This window comes from Passer montanus, unplaced genomic scaffold (assembly GCF_014805655.1).
Source record: "Passer montanus isolate IOZ18808 unplaced genomic scaffold, ASM1480565v1 scaffold10, whole genome shotgun sequence".
NCBI classification, from domain to species: domain Eukaryota; kingdom Metazoa; phylum Chordata; class Aves; order Passeriformes; family Passeridae; genus Passer; species Passer montanus.
Window position 1 is genome coordinate 27908351 of NW_024356505.1, and position 18430 is coordinate 27926780.

The window sequence follows — 18430 nt, forward strand, 5'->3', positions numbered from 1 at the left end:
GGTGCGGCGGGCGCGGAGCTCGGGGCGGGGGGACTCCATGCACGGGGGCAGCAGGGACCGGCCCCTTTAGCAGCCGAAATCACAGCAAAAGGGCCTGTAAATTCGAACTCCGAGCGGCCATTTGCCGTGTGTCACTTCGCCTGCAAGACATAAAATAAAAAGAGAATTTAGCAGAACCTTACACAGAAATATCGAGGATTCAGTCTCAACTTTAGGCTCAAGCAATAAAACCAAAGTCCGATTTGTTTTAACAGGCATTTGTTGTTTTTCACTGGGGAAAGCAGCGATGGGTTGACTCCTCCCTGCCTGGGATCCCCCGTTAGTCGTGCCCCCCTGTGGGCTTTGTGGAGGGAAGGAGGGCAGCGTGGGGCTCGCCCAGGCGTGGGGAAGCGCCCGACTCCGCAGCGGGGCCACCTTAAACTGCGGCGGAGCGGGCAGAAAGCGGAGCCGCAATTACGGCTGTCATTGGGAAATAATAGGGGGTCTGGAGAGCTCTTAGTGGGAATTTGAAATACTGAGAAATTGCTTAAAATAAATATGAAGCAGTTTACTGAAAGAGACAAAAGGCTGATTTGTGACTAGAGGTTGAGAGGAAAACAAAAAAAGCTCAGGTTTTGAGAAGAGAACAGAACAGACTGATCCTGGTAAAGGTTGTGAGGGATCTGTGTAATCCTCCTCGTTTAGGGGTGGAAATGACCATCCGCATGTTTTGATGCATGGGTCGGGTGCTGTCAAGATGTTTGTAAAATTGTGGATTAAATAGTTAGGTAAATGATAGCCAGAGGAGCAAAGTCGATCAGTCTGGATAGGGCGTAGGAAATGTGTTTGCACAGAATGATGAAGAATGTGGGATCCGTGATTCTGGGAAATCAAAAAATAGGATTTCTTAGCTGTTTTTCATTAATCGTTTTTTGTTATAGCCTGTTTTCACATAACAGACCCATTTAATTTTGTGTATCCAAAAAAAGACCCTTCAAAACAATGTTGCCATTTCTCTTCCTCTCTATAAATATCGGAGGCTTTCCCATCTTGGCATTTTATAGTTTGTTTTGATGAAAATGATGTTTTTGAAGTCTGAAAACGGGTGCTGGGGGGTGTTGTGAAATGTGGTGGCGTGGCGGGGTTCAGCCCAGGGGGTGCAGAGCCACCTCGCTTGGCTGCTGCTGCTCCTCAGCACCCTGGGGTGACAGCCCCAGCCTGGGAGGGGGTTCACGAAATGCGTGGGGCTTACACCTGGAGCCCTCCCGCATGTGCTTCGGGGTAAAACACTGGAATTACCCTCCGAGGAAGGTGAGGTTTCTGGCGGCAGCTTTTGCCTCCTCTCCTGCCGCAGACGCCCTCGGACACGGTCCCTCCTGGGCGGCGTTTGGCTGCAGCGGCCCGGGAGGCTGATTGAAAAATAAATTGTATTGCATTAGCCTCGCAGCTGGATACCCAGGTCCAGGGATTCGGCGAGGCAGATGGCTGATTTTTCGGCCGAGGGGCAGGTGTGGGTTGCTCCTAGGTGTTGCCTGCGTGCCACGGCTCACTGGGGTGCCCGGGGAAGCCACGCTTTGTGCCCCCTTAGCAGCAGAGACAGCATTCTTCTGAGAGGATGTAAAAGGCAGTGACTGTGAATGCAGGGAAAGATGGGTGTGAAATTCAGTTACTGTGCTCTGGACAATTGAAAATGAGCCGGGGAATTGAAATACGAGCTTTTTAAAATGGCTTGGAAACTCCAGGAAGAGTGCGAGGAGCCGGTTCTGGCCCAGCCTTGCTCCCTGGCAGGCGCCGGCGCTGGCAGTGCTGCGAGCACGGCCAGACTCTGCTGCCAGCCGTGCCTCCATCATGCTGCCAGCCGTGCCTTCATCCGTGCTGCCAGCCGTGCCCAGCCCTTCTCGTCGCCTCCCTGTGGGGGCTGTGGAGGCCGGGTGTTCCCGCTGGGCATGCCCGTGCCTCAAGCCGGGAGTGTGTTCGGGAGGGTGTGTGGGGCACAGGCAACGCCCTCAGTGGGGAAAGCCCGGCCTCGGGTGTCCCTGTGCCTTGGCCCTGGTTCTTGGCCATCATCTCCGGGTTTACTCTGGGATATCTGTGAATGAATTGTGTATTGCTAAACCATTAAGTAATAACCTCCTATCTTCACCTGTCGACCAGTTCTTCACCCTGCCGGTCTCTTTTCCGGTATCTCTTTGTTCAGGAACAACTTCAACAAAGGATGTTTATTTCAGGCAGAGGCACCCGGGTAGAGATTTTTGAGCAGCTCTCACAAACTCTTCTTCCCTGGCCAGTGGAGCCTGTATTCAAGCAAAGCCTCAGTTTTCCATCCAGCCAAGGGAAGGGAGCTCAGGCGGGGAGCTGTGACACGGACAGGCAGCCCCTGGAGCTGGGGCAGGGGTCGGGCTGGGGCAGTGCATTCCCTGCCCCTCCGCGTTACAGCCGCGCTGCAGAAGGGAAGGGCACGGCTGGAGGGGCAGTGTCACGGTGTGGCTGCTGGGGGCTCTCCCGGCAGCAGCAGCTGCTGCTCTCTCTGTCCGGACATCTCTCTCTCCATGCTCCCTCCACCGCGCTCGCTCCGGGGCACGGCTGCCCGGGCCTGTTCCGCGGCGCTGCCAGGGCAGGTGCTGTGCTGGGAGGTGTGCTTGAAGAAACCAGCAGTGACAACAGGGCTGTCGCCTTGGGCTGGCTGTGGGGCTGACAGAGAGCCGCTGAGACACTGCAGCTGCAGATGCAAATTCTGCTATTCCCCAGCTTTTTGGTGTGGATTTATTTCCAAAACAGGAATGTTTGTAACCTTCTTTGAGTCTTCCTGTAGTCCCGATCCACTAAAGGCATTTAGCTCCTAATTTGCTGTTGCTTTCAGGTGAAATTTGTCCAGCTGTGATATGGAAACTAAGCTAAAATTATGGAAATCTCCTTCAAGATCCCTCTGTCAGGGGAGGTGCAGGCAGAGACCTTGGAGCAGGATGGCAGAGGCTGTGGTGGTGGTGATAGGGTGCGTGTGTGTCCTAGGTCCACCAACCCCACTCAAGAGCGTGAAGAGCAGGGAGCAAGATGCAGTTCATTTTGCTGGATCTGAGTGTCATTCCTTGCTGCTCAGGGGCTTTGGCTGCCTGTCTTTGGCGGCACAGACCAGGGAGAGGTGGCAGTTCCTGTCAGTGAGAGCAGGAGCTCCGTGCAAGATGCGATCAGGCTGGATGGCAATAGCACAGGGCCGGTCTCGGGTTAAGGCTGCAGGCAAATGGAATTTGTGCGTGTGTCCCCTGCCCCAGATCCTCAGCTCTGATCTGCCTGCTCAGCTTGATTACTCTGCCTTTGTGTGCTGCAGGGTGGGAGCTGGGGAGCAATTCCCTGTGCTGCTCTGCCAGCCATGTGTCCACGCCTGATAAGAGGCCACAGGAGACCGAAGATAAGTTTTCTCTCAGTGCTGGGTCTGCATTTCCTCAATCATCTTGCTCTATCTTTTGTTTTCTCTGATGGCAATAACAGTGCATCATCTAAGGGTCAGGACAGGTGTTTTCCAAGCAGAGCCTTCCGTCCTTCGAGTTGGATGGCATTTAAGTAATTGTGGACTATTCATAATTTGTACCAGTAATTATGCCACTTATCAAGGGCTTGCGGGAAGTAAGTAGCAAAAATGGAATTTTAATGCCTCCTGTGTTTAAAGGCTCTAGGCACATTTTTAAGGAAAATCTCTAGGATGATTTAAAAAAAAAAAAACAGGAGCCAATTAGACTAACCAAGTAAAAAGACTATCAGCTCACTGAATATAGTCCTGTGCATCATTCTGCTGGGGTAGCAGTGCTTGTTTTTATAGTGTTTGATTAAAATCACAGTTGCATGTAGCCAGGCTATTTGTAATTGCACTCTGACAGTGAAGAAATGACAAGGACCACCACCTTCCCTGCCATCTTCGTACAATCATCAGCCTTTGAGTCATGTGCAAAGCAGTCACCAAAATATTCCATTTTCTCATTTCGCCCTGTCTATTGCAATCATTAGCCATTCATCACTGATGTTATATGTCCTGGCAAGCTTTTCAGATGGTGTCTCATGTGTGCCTTTCAAACCTAGTCAGGCAAAACCATATCCAGTGACAACATGTGACACACTAACGGGAGCAAACAGCTATTTTTGTGAGGCAGCAATGTGCTAATTTTCGAGGCATATTGAAAGGATAATAGGGAATGTTGGAATTCATTATTCTGTGTTGAGTATAATTACTCTGATTTTACTGACTCTGGAATGAGAAAGAAGAGAAATTATCCTGCCTTTTTCAAGAAGTGTATTTACTGCCATTTGCTTTGTTTCATACCTTGAAAGCGCTTCCTTCTCTATAGAAATATGGAGGTAAATACACTGTTCAGCACTGAATAGTTTCATTCAGAGCCATCAGCCTTTTGATAACATTTTCCATCTTATGCAGGGCACCCTAGATATTTTAATCAACTTTCAACTGGGTTGGACATGGTTGGATTGGCGGCAGACTGGCTGACATCAGCAGCAAATACTAATATGTAAGTAGAAGATTTTTTTATTTAATATATAGGTATTTAATGTAATTTCACAGTTATACTCTAAAATACTAGTTCTTGTATCTGAGTGAAAGAATAATTTTATATTAAAATTGCTGGGGAAAAAATAATCTGTTTTTTTAAATGGTTGCAACAGTTATTTATAGAAAGACTTTCAGTGTTGTCCTGTAGGCTATCATTTACAAAATTTCATCATTGTGATACGATGATGGTTGTGCTGCCTCCCAAAAGCACACGAAAAATATATACAGATCAGCATTTTGCATGCATAAATATGTGAAATGAAAGGGGTACTGAGTGAGCAGTTGCATTCGTGTAGAGGGGTTATGTACAATCCATACCTGGAGCAGAAAGCCATTGCTTTTTGTAAGAAAGAGATGTGGAATTTAAAGTATGGGGTTTTTTTCACTTTGGGATTGGAAAGCATTTTTGTGTACTTGCTTAGCTTCATGCACTGTCTGGCCATTATGAATAGGAATGCTGACATGTGCCTCTAGACATGCACATGGGTTTGTGCAAGGCAAAGGGGCTCTGCCCAGCATCTCTTGGACAAAGGGCAAAGCCTTGAGCCTGGAAGAGGTGGGCAAGATTTTATTCACTGAAGTGGGTGGAAATGGATTCTTCAGTGCTCTGTGCATTTCTTCTTTTAGACGTGTGATGTCAAATCAGAAAGAAGACTGTGGAAAGTATTGTGAAACAGAAATCTACCCAGTATAAGATAGAGTATATTGTGGCTATAATGTAATGTAATATTGGAAAAAGATGTGTTAGTTTTGTAGATGAAAGCATTAAATATGGACATTACTACATTTCAGGTTCACCTATGAAATTGCTCCAGTGTTTGTACTTTTGGAATATGTCACACTAAGGAAAATGAGAGAGATGGTTGGCTGGCCAGGGGGCTGTGGCGATGGGATATTTTCACCTGGTACATGATATTTCAAGCTTTCTCTATTTTTCAGACTGTGGTATATGACATCCCCTGCAGCTAAAGAGTAAATATAATTAAATATGCATGTTTGAGAGGACACTTGCTAGTAAACACCAGTGGCCTCTTTGAGATAAAGTGTTGCATGTTTATGAATTTCAGGGATGTGATTATGAGGGTCTGTTTGAGCAAATTGCACTGCATGATGAGCAGCTGTAATGGCACATGGGAAACATAATGAGAAGAGACATTTGCCTTGCAGTTTTGCTTTGCCCCCACTTTTTATGGAATCCATGAAATAAAAAGGCTGTTTTATTAATAACAGAGGGAAGAAACACAACAAAGCTCTCCATCACCGCAGGAGAAATTGGAGCAAACAGGGAAAGACGTAGCATACCTTCCAGCAATTTTAGTAGAGTCAGGAAGACCCTGCCAGCATTAGAGCATGCTGTTAGCTTTCCATGTGAAGCTGACCTGTTTTTCTCAGTGGGGTACTTGGGTGCTTAGTTAATCTGAGTGCTTAAAGGCTTAGAAACCTGCTTTCGTCAGGGCATGTCAGTAAGGCAAAAAAGTTAGTGTAGAAAAGTCATTGACAAACATTGTTAAGGCTTTTTTATTTTTTTAATCATTCCACTTAGTCTTTTGATTTATACTCTTTGTCACCTCTTCTCTGACTCTGTAATTTCATTCCTCAAAAATTTTGGCTTGTCTATCTTACGAAATTGCAAAATAATGAAGAAATTTACATTGGGTATAATATCTTGGCGTGTCAAAAGAGAACAGACTGTTAGCTGTTGCAGGAGCCTTTCTGGAAGGGAAGTCAGTTGACCTAATGGAGAGAGAAAAAGTGCACTCTTGAGTAGAGGGAAGGCCTCACTGATAACAGCCCAGGACATTTGGCTCTCCAAGGCCATGAAGGTCAGGCAAGGCTCGTCTTCAGCTTCTCACATCTGAATGCATATGTGGAAAGTGGTGTGGGAGTTTTATTCTGGCCCTTTCCACAGATGTAGAGAAATAGATGAGAAGAGCTGACTTTGCTTTTTCATGAGTTCTTAGTTAAAAAGCCTGACAGCAAAAGCTCTGACAGCTTTTACTGTGGTGCTTAGAGATCCCCCTGAAAGCCTTGGCCTACATCACACCTGGCATCTAAGAGTGTCTCACGAGCCCAGGACCAAAGTGAAAGCTTTTGGAAACTGAGTGGTGGTTGGTTACCAACCCTGACCTGACTGGGTACAGCTGTCCTCAGTTCCTCACCTTCCCCCTGGGCTGCAGGGTGGGAGAAGAGCGATGGCAGCCGGCTCTGAGGGCAGCGGGCTGGGTGAAAGGAAAGGCTGGAGCGCGTGTGCCGGATCTGCTCGAGTCTGGCACACTCCGGGAGAGACAGCGTGAGTCAGGAAAGGTGTGTGCCTCAGGAGGAGCTGCTGGCCCTGCCAGGGCTGCCTGGCACGGGGCCAGGGTGTTGCTGGTGTGTCAGAGCTCACTTCATCGAGCTGAAACCTGTGTGGGGACGGGCTCTCTGGCAGGCATGTACCTGTGCTGGCATTGGCAGGGCTGCCCCCTCTCATTCTTTCTGTCTTTCTTTCTCTGCAATTTCTGGTTTGTGCAAAGTGCATCTTTGTAATTTTCTCTGTTAAGGCAGCAATACTCAGTGTGCAGATTCTGCTTTTTTAGGCAATAATTAAAATAATTTCTGTGCTGTCTTCTCACTTCATGGCTTTAGCTGAAGACCTTACTGTTGCAAAGAAAAGGTTCTTTCTCTCTGAATTCTCTGGAATGAAATATACAATATCAATACATGTGAAGCATAAAAGCCTGACTATTTTCTCAGAATTTTTTTCAAATTCTGTAGGTGTGTTTTGTTAGCTGCAATTAACTGTGGATGTGAACACAACTACAGGATTAAAAGGAGAATGCAGGATTATGAGTAAACTAAGGTTAAATGACTGAGTAATAAATACTAATAGGAAACCCTGGTATTGAAGAAACTTAACATTTCAGTCTTGATTCTTTTGACACTGAGCCAATGACTTTGGACAAGATAGACCAAATTGCTTCAACTTAGTTCAGCCACCTAAATCATCAATAGCAGCTCTTGCATGGCATCTGCATTTTTTAGGGACAGGTACCTGAGCATTTCCTCTTAATCTCTCCATTTCTTGTTTTGTCATTTCTAAAGAAAGATGTTGAAATAGGTTCATATCTCTCAAGATAGTTGAAAGGGAAAGAAAAACCCCAATCTGTACTGACCTATATGCCAGCAATGCCATTCTTCTGTGGCATTTTCCCTTGGATTCACAGGAGGGCCAGTGAGGTCAGGGAGAGCCCACAGCAGGGCAGCCTCGCTGCAAGAGCAGAGCTAGGATGCTGCTTAGACATGAAGGGCACAGTTGTGTGGGCTGTGGAACAGTATATATCTCTACTGAGATTAAAACAAATCTTACAAAAGTCAAACAATGTTAATTTGCCAGTACAGATAACCAGCAGTGCTTCCTTCATCTCAAAGCATGGATTTTATCTTATCTCACTTAGGTTGTCCAAGCATTGGGTGTCTACCCTGGGCTAGTTACAGGGAGAGTGGGGATGTGTCTGCAGGGCAAGATCCACCTACCACAAACAGCTGCCATAGGATGAGCTGAACCATCCTCTGGAGATGCACATCTTGTGCTCTTCACTCCAGTTTTAGATGAATGAATTTTGCAATAGTTGAACTCTCCCTCACCAGCATTTCAACCTGTTCATTTAAAACTTTTGCTTTATATAAACATATGTGCATAAACATGGATATACAATCAATCTGTGTGTGTGTATATATATACACACATATATATATGGGATAAACCTGATGGATTTCATGTATACATGTCTGTTTGTTTGTGTGTTTGTGTGCATACAAATGTAAAAATTCTCAGCATCTGCCTCAAGTACTGCATTATATTCCCATAGTGCTCATGCAGCATTACTGTAAAGCCAAACATTGCTCCACTTTAGACACAGAGACTTGGTTTGTAAAAAATCTCAAAAAGGAGAAGCAGACCACTGCAGAGCTGTAGATCTGATACCCATCTTGAAGTGGGTCAAATTCCTATCTTGAAATGGCTATTTTAAGTGAATGTATGCCAGTGATTTTAAGGCAAGTGTTAGGGACATTTAATCTTTTCCTCTTGTTCCCATCAGAGGACAATTAAAATGAAAAATATTTGATAGAAAGACCCTTTTTCCTTTCTCTTCCCTCTTCCCATTCTACTTATCCAGAAGATAGTGGCTGGTGGGTGGGTTTGCTCAAAGCTGGGGCATGAAATACTACCCTGGTTTAGGAGGGGAGAGCAGAGATTAGGTCACACTTTGAAATCCCTTAGGAAGTTGCCTTGTGGGGGCATCTGCTTAGGAGATGGAATAGAGTGGGGATTATGTGTTGATGGCACATGGAAAGCTAAGACTGGGGCCTGAAGGAGAGATGGTAGTTAGAATGAGGATGAAAGGAAGCACCAGTCACTTTTTGCAATGGTACTTTTTGCATAAGTGTTTTTTTGTGTGTAGTAGATCCTGTTATTACACAGCCCAGTTGTGAGGAGCATCAGGAAGAAGAATCTGTGTTTCTGCCACAAGGCAGAGACATGTATATAGAAAAACTGTAGCAAGACTTGTTTGTTCTGAAATGATATTACAATGAATAGAAAAAGTAACAGTATATTACTGTGGACTCCAGGTGGTGCCATATCTAACATGTATGCTATGTTGATTGCACGTTTCAAGATGTTCCCAGAAGTTAAAGAAAAAGGAATGGCAGCTATTCCCAGACTGGTTGCCTTCACATCGGAACATGTAGGTGTTTCTGTTTTTTCCTATCTGTTACATCTGCTTGTATGAACTTATGATGAAGAAAACAGCTGAACAAGAATTTGTTGACAACTGTCTTCATTTCTGTTATTCCTTCGCTGGGAATAAAACCGTGGGAAGAGGCTGACCTTTTTATCTATAGAGAGATGTTCTCTGCACTTCTCTGTGGCTGAAATCCAGGCAGAGCAGTCTCTACAAACCACTGTTATTTCTTTGCTCTCACTTGTGTCCATATAAATGTTGATGTGAGTGGTAAGGACCACATCAAACGAGGAGAGCTCATCATTGGGCTTCAGCACTTTCTGCCAGGAATGTCATCTGTTTGGGTCACTCTGGGGCAACAGAAAATTCTTTTGAGTCAAAATCTTTCCAGCTGAAACCACTCCTGCTGTTATTTAATGAGAAGGTGATAACATACATGAAGACAGTCATATGACAATGCTGTGTGTGTGTGCAGCAGAACAGCTGCAGTATTTGTTGGGCAACTGGGCTTCACTGTGAGTTTCTGCCTGTGAGCAAAAGCTTCAGCACACAGGGGCTCATCACAGGCACTGCTGGGACCTGGCAGTGCCAGGGACAAGGGGAGGTGGGCACAAGAGAAACAGGAGCAGTCCTTGTGGGAGAGTTCTTTGTACAGCCATACAGAAGTCTCTGTTGTGAGGGTTGTTTTTGGCTTTGCGACCATTTGGAACTCCTTGCAGCTTAGAGTGGAGAATGTGGGTGCAGAAGGAAAGAAAAGAGGAAGGTTTATCCCCAGGAGGGGCTGTGAGCTGCTTTCAGGCTTTGTTGTCCACTTCTAAATTTCTCTCCAGCTGTGTGGGCTCAGCCAGAAAGGACTCATTTGTGGCTGAGGCTCAGCAGGATACTGTCCATGTTCGCTAACAAAGTCCTCCTGCTGTCTCTTTGGACTTAGCATAGAATGTGCTTCCATTCTGTGCAAGTGTGAAGAGCAAAATACCCTAAAAGTTATCACAGAAGTGCAGGAGGAAATCTCTCAGACGATGCCTTTCATAGCAGTAGGATGGGATGAGATGTGATACATAGCTGTGGACTCCATGTTGCAGAATTATTGTCCCCATAGCAGTTAAAGAGGACAGTCTACAGATGAGTAGCAACTTTCCAAAGCTGGATGTACAGCTAGAGATACAATAGCCACATGGAATTAACAAGCCTAAGTCGTGCAAATGAGGTTCAACATGATTATTTAAAGTAACAAATCCTATTAATCATTAGAGTATTTCATTGTTTTCATAGCAATGGAGTGTTAAACAATGACCCAAATTGTGCTAACAGTCTCAAAATAATGAAATGAGCTTTAATAATTGTGTTTTCATGCCAGGGAAGAAGCAGTTCCCTTAGCAAATTAAACATTCAGAAATCAAACATACTAGAGAATTCATAGGATGGCATCTGAAATCCATTATAATTTAAAAGTATCTTTAAATTGCAGTTTTGTCCCTTCCTCAATCAAGCTTTATAAAAAGTATATTCTCATCTTCTGGAGAAGTCAAGAAACTGCACTATGTGAAGACAGGACTCTTTAACCCTTAATTGCCCAAAGAATATGGGATCTTGGTTTAACCCTCAAAACAGCAGAAGCTGTTACAGAAAATACAGAGGCCTAGAAGTACCGTCCTTTTTAGGATAGGAAGTGTCATGCAGGACCTGAACAGACACTTAAGATGTGCAAATGTCATTTGTCTAATTTATCACATCATGCTGATGATCTACCTACTTTAAGACTCCTTGGCCTGACTGAGGTTTCTCATTGCCACAGTTGGATGCTCTTGAAAGACAGTGGCTATGGAACAAGCAAACTAAGAGTTGGTAGGGATCCATCAGGATCATCAAGTCCAGTTCCTGTGCAGAACACCCCAGAAACCACACCATGTGCCTGAGAGTGTTGTCCAAAAGCTTCTTGAACTCTGTCAGGCTTGGTGCTAGTGACCACCTCACTGGAGACCTGTTATAGTGCTCAACCACTTTCTGGGTGAAGGACTTTTTTTTAAGCCTTCCTTAACTCAGCTTCATGCCTTCCCTCGTGTCCTGTCACTGATTACAAGAGTGAAGAGATCAGTACTTGCTCCTCTGCCTCCCCTAATGAAGTTGTTGAAGACCACACTGAGGTCTCCCTTCAGTCTGTCCTCCAGGCTGAACAGACTAAGGGACCTCCTCATATGGATTCCCCTCCAGACCCTGCACCATCCTTGGAGGCTCTCCTTGGACACCCTCTAGCAGCTTAATGTCTTTTTGATATTGTGGCACCCATAACTGCACATAATATCCAAGGGGAGGCAGTCCCAGAGCAGAGCAGAGAGGGACAATCCCCTCCCTTGCCCTGCTGGCCATGCTGTGCCTGATGCCCCCAGGACAGGGTTGGCCCTCCTGGCTGCCAGGGCACTGCTGGCTCAGGTTCAGCTTGCCATGGACCAGGACCCCCAGGTCCCTTTCCATGACACTGCTCTCCATTTCATTCCCCACACTCTGCCCACAACTAGGGTTGTCCCATCCCAGGTGAATAATCTGGCACTTCCCTTGTTGAACTTCATATGGTTGGTTATTGCCCAGTCCTCTTAATTGACTGAGGTCTCTCTGCAGGCTCTCTCTGCCCTTGAGGGAGTCAATAGCTCTCCCCAGTTTAATGTCATCAGCAAATGTACATAGTACCAGGTAAGTCCTGTGTCCAGTGAAGGTGTTGAAGTGCACAGGGGTGAGGACATAGTTCTGTGGAACCCCAGTAGTGTCAGGTCACCAGTCTGAGGTCACCCCATTCACTGTAACCCTTTGTGCCCATGATCCAGTTGGTCACCCATTGGGTAACAGGGTTGTCCAGCTGTGAGCTGGATGCTTTCTTCAGAAGGACACTGTGAGAGACAGTACCAAAAACTTTGCTGAAGTCCAGAAGGCTTACATCTGTTGGTTTCCTAGATCAGTGGGTTACCCTGTCATAGAAGGAAATCAGGTTGGACAAGCAGGACTTTCCTTCATGAACCTGTGCTGGCTCTGACCAATGACTGCATTGTCCTCCAGGTGTTGTGTTTCAGTACTTCCCAGAATTATCCTTCCTGTGAATTTGTCAGCTACTGAAGTGAAAAAAACAGGGTTGTAGTTTCTGGGGTCCTTCTTCTTGCCCTTCTTAGAAGTTGGGATGATGTTCCCCAGCTTCCAATAAGCTGGGACCTCTCCAGATTCCCAAGACCTCTCAAAAATCAGTGAGAAAGGCTTTGTGATGACTTCAGCCAGCTGTTTGAAAATTCAGGTCCAGTAGATTTGTAGGGATCAGGCGCCACAGATTTGTAGGGATGTAGCTGGAGCAGCAGATCCATAGTATCATTTCCCCGTGCTCTGCATGCATGGTGTGATAGTAAACAAAGCTTAAAGTAACTGTGTGTGTTTAGAAACTCAGAGATTTTGGTTTTGAAATTATCAGTCAGATGATTTTAATATCAGCAATTCTCAGAGAAGAATTTCAGCATCCCAGATGAGACTCTATTTTCACTACTACTACTATCTGGAGTTTCCTGTACTATAAATGAATGAGGTTGTGTCACAGTTGCCACCACTACTACTGTAATCAGAATACGGCTCAGTCTGATGCCATTATAGGTTCAGCTGCCAGTGGGGGAGAAGGGAAAGGAGGAGTAATTCACAGCTTTTAAGTAATTACTTCCCTAATTTAGGAGTGCATCATGTTCCAAAATTAGGAGCCTCACTCTCTGCACAGTGAAGAGAAGTACCTCTGGAGAGAAACTCAGAGCATCCAAATTAGGAACCTAAATATTCCTGAATTTAAATGTTCTAAATCACCTTTGGGAGGGCTTCACCTACTTCTGTGCACTGGCCATAAAGAGCCTCCTCATATACACAACCCACTTTTGGTGCCTAAAATAGGTTATGTTATTATTCCAACTGTGCACGTTCCCAGCCGGCAAATTTTCCCCAACCCACCACTTAGCACACTCTGGTGCTGCTTGTTTCTGTTTCACCAGTGATGGTGAAGTACTTTGCAACTACTTGGGTAGGTCTTCCTCAGGTTTAATTTCATGAGACACCCTTGCACTCAGGATTTCTTTCAGTCCTCTGTATTTATCAGGGCATCATCAGTCTTCTTTCATTTGCACTGTTGCAGGAGCAGTGATGTCCTTCAGGGCAGCTGTTCTGGACTGCACATGATGCAAGAGACCTTGACTCAGAGGGGAAAAAAAGTGATGGATGCCACTTGTAAAAACCTATTTCAGTCTATCATTTCAAACACAATGAAAAATCTAAAGTGAAGGCCTCCTCCTGTGTTCCAACATATCAACTTTAGGCTGCTGTAACTGTTCAGAGGAGTCCATCCCTTTCTCAGCATGGAGAAAGCTGCTGAAAGGGATAGCTGCCTTCTCAGAATCTTTTAGTTGTTCCATTTGTCCATGAGGCAAGACCTGTTAAATTTTAACCAATTCCCTGTTGTGATTTTGACCTGCCCAGCCAGCACTGTCTTAAAGAGTATCCAATACTATCTGGGAATTGTATGGAGCGGGAATTACACCTAGGAGGCAAAAGGACAGAGTCATGCTGCCCTGAGGAGGAAAAGTGTGCAAAGGGGAAGTTTAGCTGGAGAGAACTAGGTGGGTTCAAGTCACAAAACAGCTTTTGGCCCTTTTCATTGCTAGTAGGAAAATAGCTTAAAGAGGATTGCAGAATTTCTGTGGGCTTGATTAATTAGGGACTGTATAGGCTTAATCCACAGTTCAGAGAATGAAAAAAAGGCTGTTCATATTTGGAAAGACAGAAATTTTTTCATCTTCTCTGTTCTTCAACCCAGCAAGAACTGTTCTCATGTAGTTCACAACAGCTTTCTTACTTTCCCACTCATCTAGAAGCCCCCTAAGAAGGAACATCTTGTCAGTGCTCAGTGAGGGAATAGCAACACTCTTCTTATCATAGGTTTAAAAAACCAAGTGCAGAGCTAAGAACTGGCAGGTGATTCAATCTGATCTGACAATAAGGGACCTCTTCACCCTGTTAGAGATCACAGAGGACACGGAGGAGAATCTCCTTGCCTCTAGCATCTTTCCATCTGCTCTGCTCCTGTGTTGAAGTAGCTGCTCCTGAAGACTTCACTGGGAGTGCAGCTCTGGTGTGTGCTGACTGAAGGGGGGTCTGTTGGCTCTCCAGGTATCCACTGCAGAGAGCTGGACACACTTGGAGGATGAGGATGAGGAACCTCATCCTCTGGGTGAGCACTGAAGGAGAGGTGGCTTGTCTGGGGTGGGAGGTGAGCACCCTCCCAGCAACAGTGCACTTGGCATCCACACTGCAGCTGGTTCAGAGCAGGCAGTTAGCAATAAATCACCTCTTCAGCTTCAGGCATGCTGCTTTCCCTTTGTGGATAATCCCCATTAGCTGCAGCGAATGTGTCAAACGATTCCAGTATCTGTGGGAGAAGAGTGGCTTTGGGCAGTTTTTATCTGAACAGTTCCAGAAGCCTACTATGGAGCTTCTTGGTGCTGATGCAGAAGGAAATTAAAAAATGAATTCTGTGTCTTTAGCTTGATAGGCCATTTCACATAGGCTGTGGGAGATTTTGGCTTGGTTTTTGTTTGGAATGAATGAAAATCTGATCTCTAATCTACCACTTCCATGATATGTAGTGTTGCCCTCTGTCCCTGCAACACAGAACTTGCACCTGCCAAAAGCAGTCCAAGGGGTGTTGTGTGAGGTGCTGCTTCCAGAGGAAGATTTGACGAGCCTGAAAGTCCTGTTTTCTATTTTGTAGCATAGGCTACAAAGCTGTAAATTACACTCTGGGCAGAGAGTAAGTAGGAATTAGATTTGTTTCCACCTAAGGAAACTTAAAATCAAACTGGTGGACTCACACATTTTTTTCTTTGCATTACTTACTGCATAATAACTAGAAAATTATTTTTTATGGTATTTGAAGCCAGGGAAAACTGAAAATTTGGTCTTATTTGAGGAACAACTTAACTCAGGTAGCACCATTCAAATCAAATCAAAAGCGTTTTCTGGAAAAGTAGTGCTCTAGTGCAGTCAGTCCTAAAGGAGAAAATCATCATTTGGGTCTAATCCTTCATCTGGTATTGACCAAAATCCCTCATGGCTTTTACAGTGCCACAGTATCCTCCTGAACTCAGGGCAACATTTCTAATCACACACAATGCTGCAAAACTATCTGCACTAAAAAAAAAACAAAACAAATGAGTCCTTCCGATTAGAAAAGCAGCATGAAGTTGTGTGTTTGAAAAATGCTAAAGATGTGCATATTAGTATGTTTAGGAACATTAATATCCTCATTTCTCACCTGGTACTAGCAAGTAGCTTTAAAAATTGAATAGCAGTAGGTAAATGAAGCCATAGAAAATATATCTCACATTGCTGTGTATTTAAAATTTGAGTGGGACACACTATGCTCTTTTTGTAGGTAATTGAAGGAGAAGCTGTAGCTTGAAATCAGATGATAAAGATAGGATTTGTGTTGCTTAATGTTAATTGCCTGAAGTGTAAACATTTAATCCGAGTTAGTCCATACACTTTCTATGGCCAGTAAAAAAGAGCAAGATCTACAGAAGTCTTAAAGCAGGTGCCAAAGCCTTAAGAGATCAGTGCCTTCTGGAGGTACCTTTTCTTCCCCACCTTTGTGGCAGCCCAAACAGCAAGCCTAAACTAGCAACACATTTTCAGATTATTAAGAGAGAAATAACTCAGCCTACACATCCAGGGATTGCACAATGCTTAAATCCCAAGAGAAGTGAATAGGAAAGTGTGTTCTTCTTTGCTGGTGGGTAGGTGATAAGGTGAGGCTGGGGGTCCAGATCTCCTGGGCACTAGGCTGCCTGTGACAGACCTTCAGGGGGGTTTCAGCTGCTGGATGTCTGTCTTAGCTTGCTCAGCATTTGGGAACTGGTTACTGATAAGCCACTTCCACAAAGCTCATGCCACTCTGGATTTATGTAAGCAAGGAGAAGCAGCAATCTGAAAAAACAGCCATGCCCTGTGGGGCTCATGGCATTAGGATGGTTGTTCATGACAGCTTCAACCATGCCAGATGATGAGCAAGTAATTTAGCAAGCTATAAAAATAGAAGCATCTGTATATTGAAGCACTTTAGATAACAATGCTGTACTTTTCAGCATCATAGCATTTTTAATTATTCTTCCATTTTTCAGGGGGCCTATTCATTATTGCACATGTAATACATTTACACTGTCTCTACCTTACAAAGCTAACCATGTAAAAATGGCTATCTGGGGAGCAAACCTATACCTAACAGCATTTGAAATTTTAGATAAAGGGAAAATTCCCCTGGCTCAGAATCACCGATTTTTTTTTTCTGACTGTCAGTACGCTCTTAGTCACTGATATCCATTCCTTCTCCTTCACCACATTGCTTTAATTATACAAATGAGGTTCCTCTCTACTGGGGATGTATTTGCAGTCTTCCCTGCACCCTTTGCAGAGTGTGAAGAGAGGGAAGGAGGAAGCCAGGAGGCCGAAGTGACAGCCCGTTCCCACCTGTGTGTCCTCCTCTGTCTGCAAGCCCAGGACAGTGGTGAAACTCCCGACTTCCAGCGCCCCCAAGCCTGGTTTTTCCTTCAGGCATCAGGCAGCCTGCACCTGTCCTCCCTTTGCTCCCTGGTTCTCCCACCATAAGGCTTCAGATCCATGTAACCCTTACACAGCTGTGTTTTGAAAGGTGGTGTTCAGGCTCCCTTCTTGGTGTGTCTGAAGAGTCTGTAGCCCTGGTATTTGCAAAGGGGTCACATTTAATGTCCTTCCTTGTTAGCCCAGTTAAATCATCTGTGAATAGTTCTGTCTGATCAGGTTTATTTCTGCAAACCTTTTCATCTCTTTGACCTTTATAGTTTTCTGTGTTTACCGTTATATTACACAGACGACCAAACTTTCAGCACCATCACAGGAATAATAAACCAAAGTTTAATACTTACCATTGTGGAAGTTTTCTTTGGTTCTGCAACTATATTTTTGCCATTTTGCTTTCATCCTTGGTCTTTCAGAGCCTCTCAAGCACTTGAAGTAATTCCTGTGGTCTTGCCCTAAAACACGAAAACATAACAGCAGTCATATATCTGTGACTGTATACATAGATTGAGCTATTTCTTATTCAGAGTTTGTAATTGTAATTGCAATTGCATTTGCCCTTCTGTGCACAGACTTCTGTATTTCCTCCCAATTTATTTGTAAACCAGTTTTGGTTTCTGACCACTGAATTCCCTTCAGTCTTTAAAAAGCCTTCAGGCAACTGAGCTATCAGCACTACATTCATTTTTTTCCCCCAGTGCTCTTTTAGCAATGCCATGAGACTTCTTAGCGAGGCAGCTGTGCTTGGCCATATTCCAATAGATGCCTTTGAGCACATGGGCTTAATTTCCTTCCTCATAGTAGACCATTTAAATCTGTCTTTTCTTTTTAAGGCACTTTGAATAGTTCTGGTTTTTTAGTAGAAAAACAAATTGCAACAGTAAATCTTTTTTAACTAGGGTGAAGTAAGGAGCAAAATTAATGAATGTAATGTCATTGACTTAAACCCCAGTGAAATATATCTGTGCCTCTTCACTCCTAAATTTCTACCTGCATTTATATATTTACACCACCCAGTATGTGCACATCAGTTTGTGTAATGCATGAATAAAAAACAGATTTTTTTTTTTTTTAAGTATATTAATTCAGGTCTATCTTCATATAGAATATCTGTGAACTGTCCTTACTGGCAATATTTTTGCTCTGTTTTCAATTTTTGCAAAGTTCCAAGATACTTTCCTAAACCTGGAATTTTTTATAAGCCTCCTCCTGCCAATAACCATTTCATGGGCTCTTCTCCCAGCTCTCACAAAGTTGCACTGCTGCCCCATAGGGCTCAGGGAGCCCCACAGGGCTGGGAACAGACTTTTGTATCTTTGATGTTTAGAGGTTTTTGAATTGGTCACAATCCAAGCCGTCATCTATAGTTAATTTGTGCTGGGAAAAAGTCCACTGAATTTACTGAAGCTGATGAAACTCATAGAAATGCATTTGTTCCAAAATTCAGTTTTGTGAAGGAAATAACATGCCATATAAAATGTCAGTGTGAGAGCTGAGCTGTGATGTTCAGCGTATAAATACTTCCTAGCACCTTGTGACTCCCAGCTAGAGA

At 44.5% G+C, this 18430-nt stretch overlaps 1 protein-coding gene across 1 annotated transcript in view; it reads left to right on the forward strand.

The window, feature by feature from the left end:
• Positions 1-18430, forward strand: part of GAD2 (glutamate decarboxylase 2) — a 39271-nt gene that overhangs the window by 2389 nt on the left and 18452 nt on the right. Inside the window, exons 5-7 of the mRNA XM_039709242.1 lie at positions 4403-4493; positions 5327-5439; positions 9146-9261. Coding sequence (XP_039565176.1) covers positions 4403-4493; positions 5327-5439; positions 9146-9261 — 320 coding nt within the window. The remainder of the gene's footprint in view (positions 1-4402; positions 4494-5326; positions 5440-9145; positions 9262-18430) is intronic.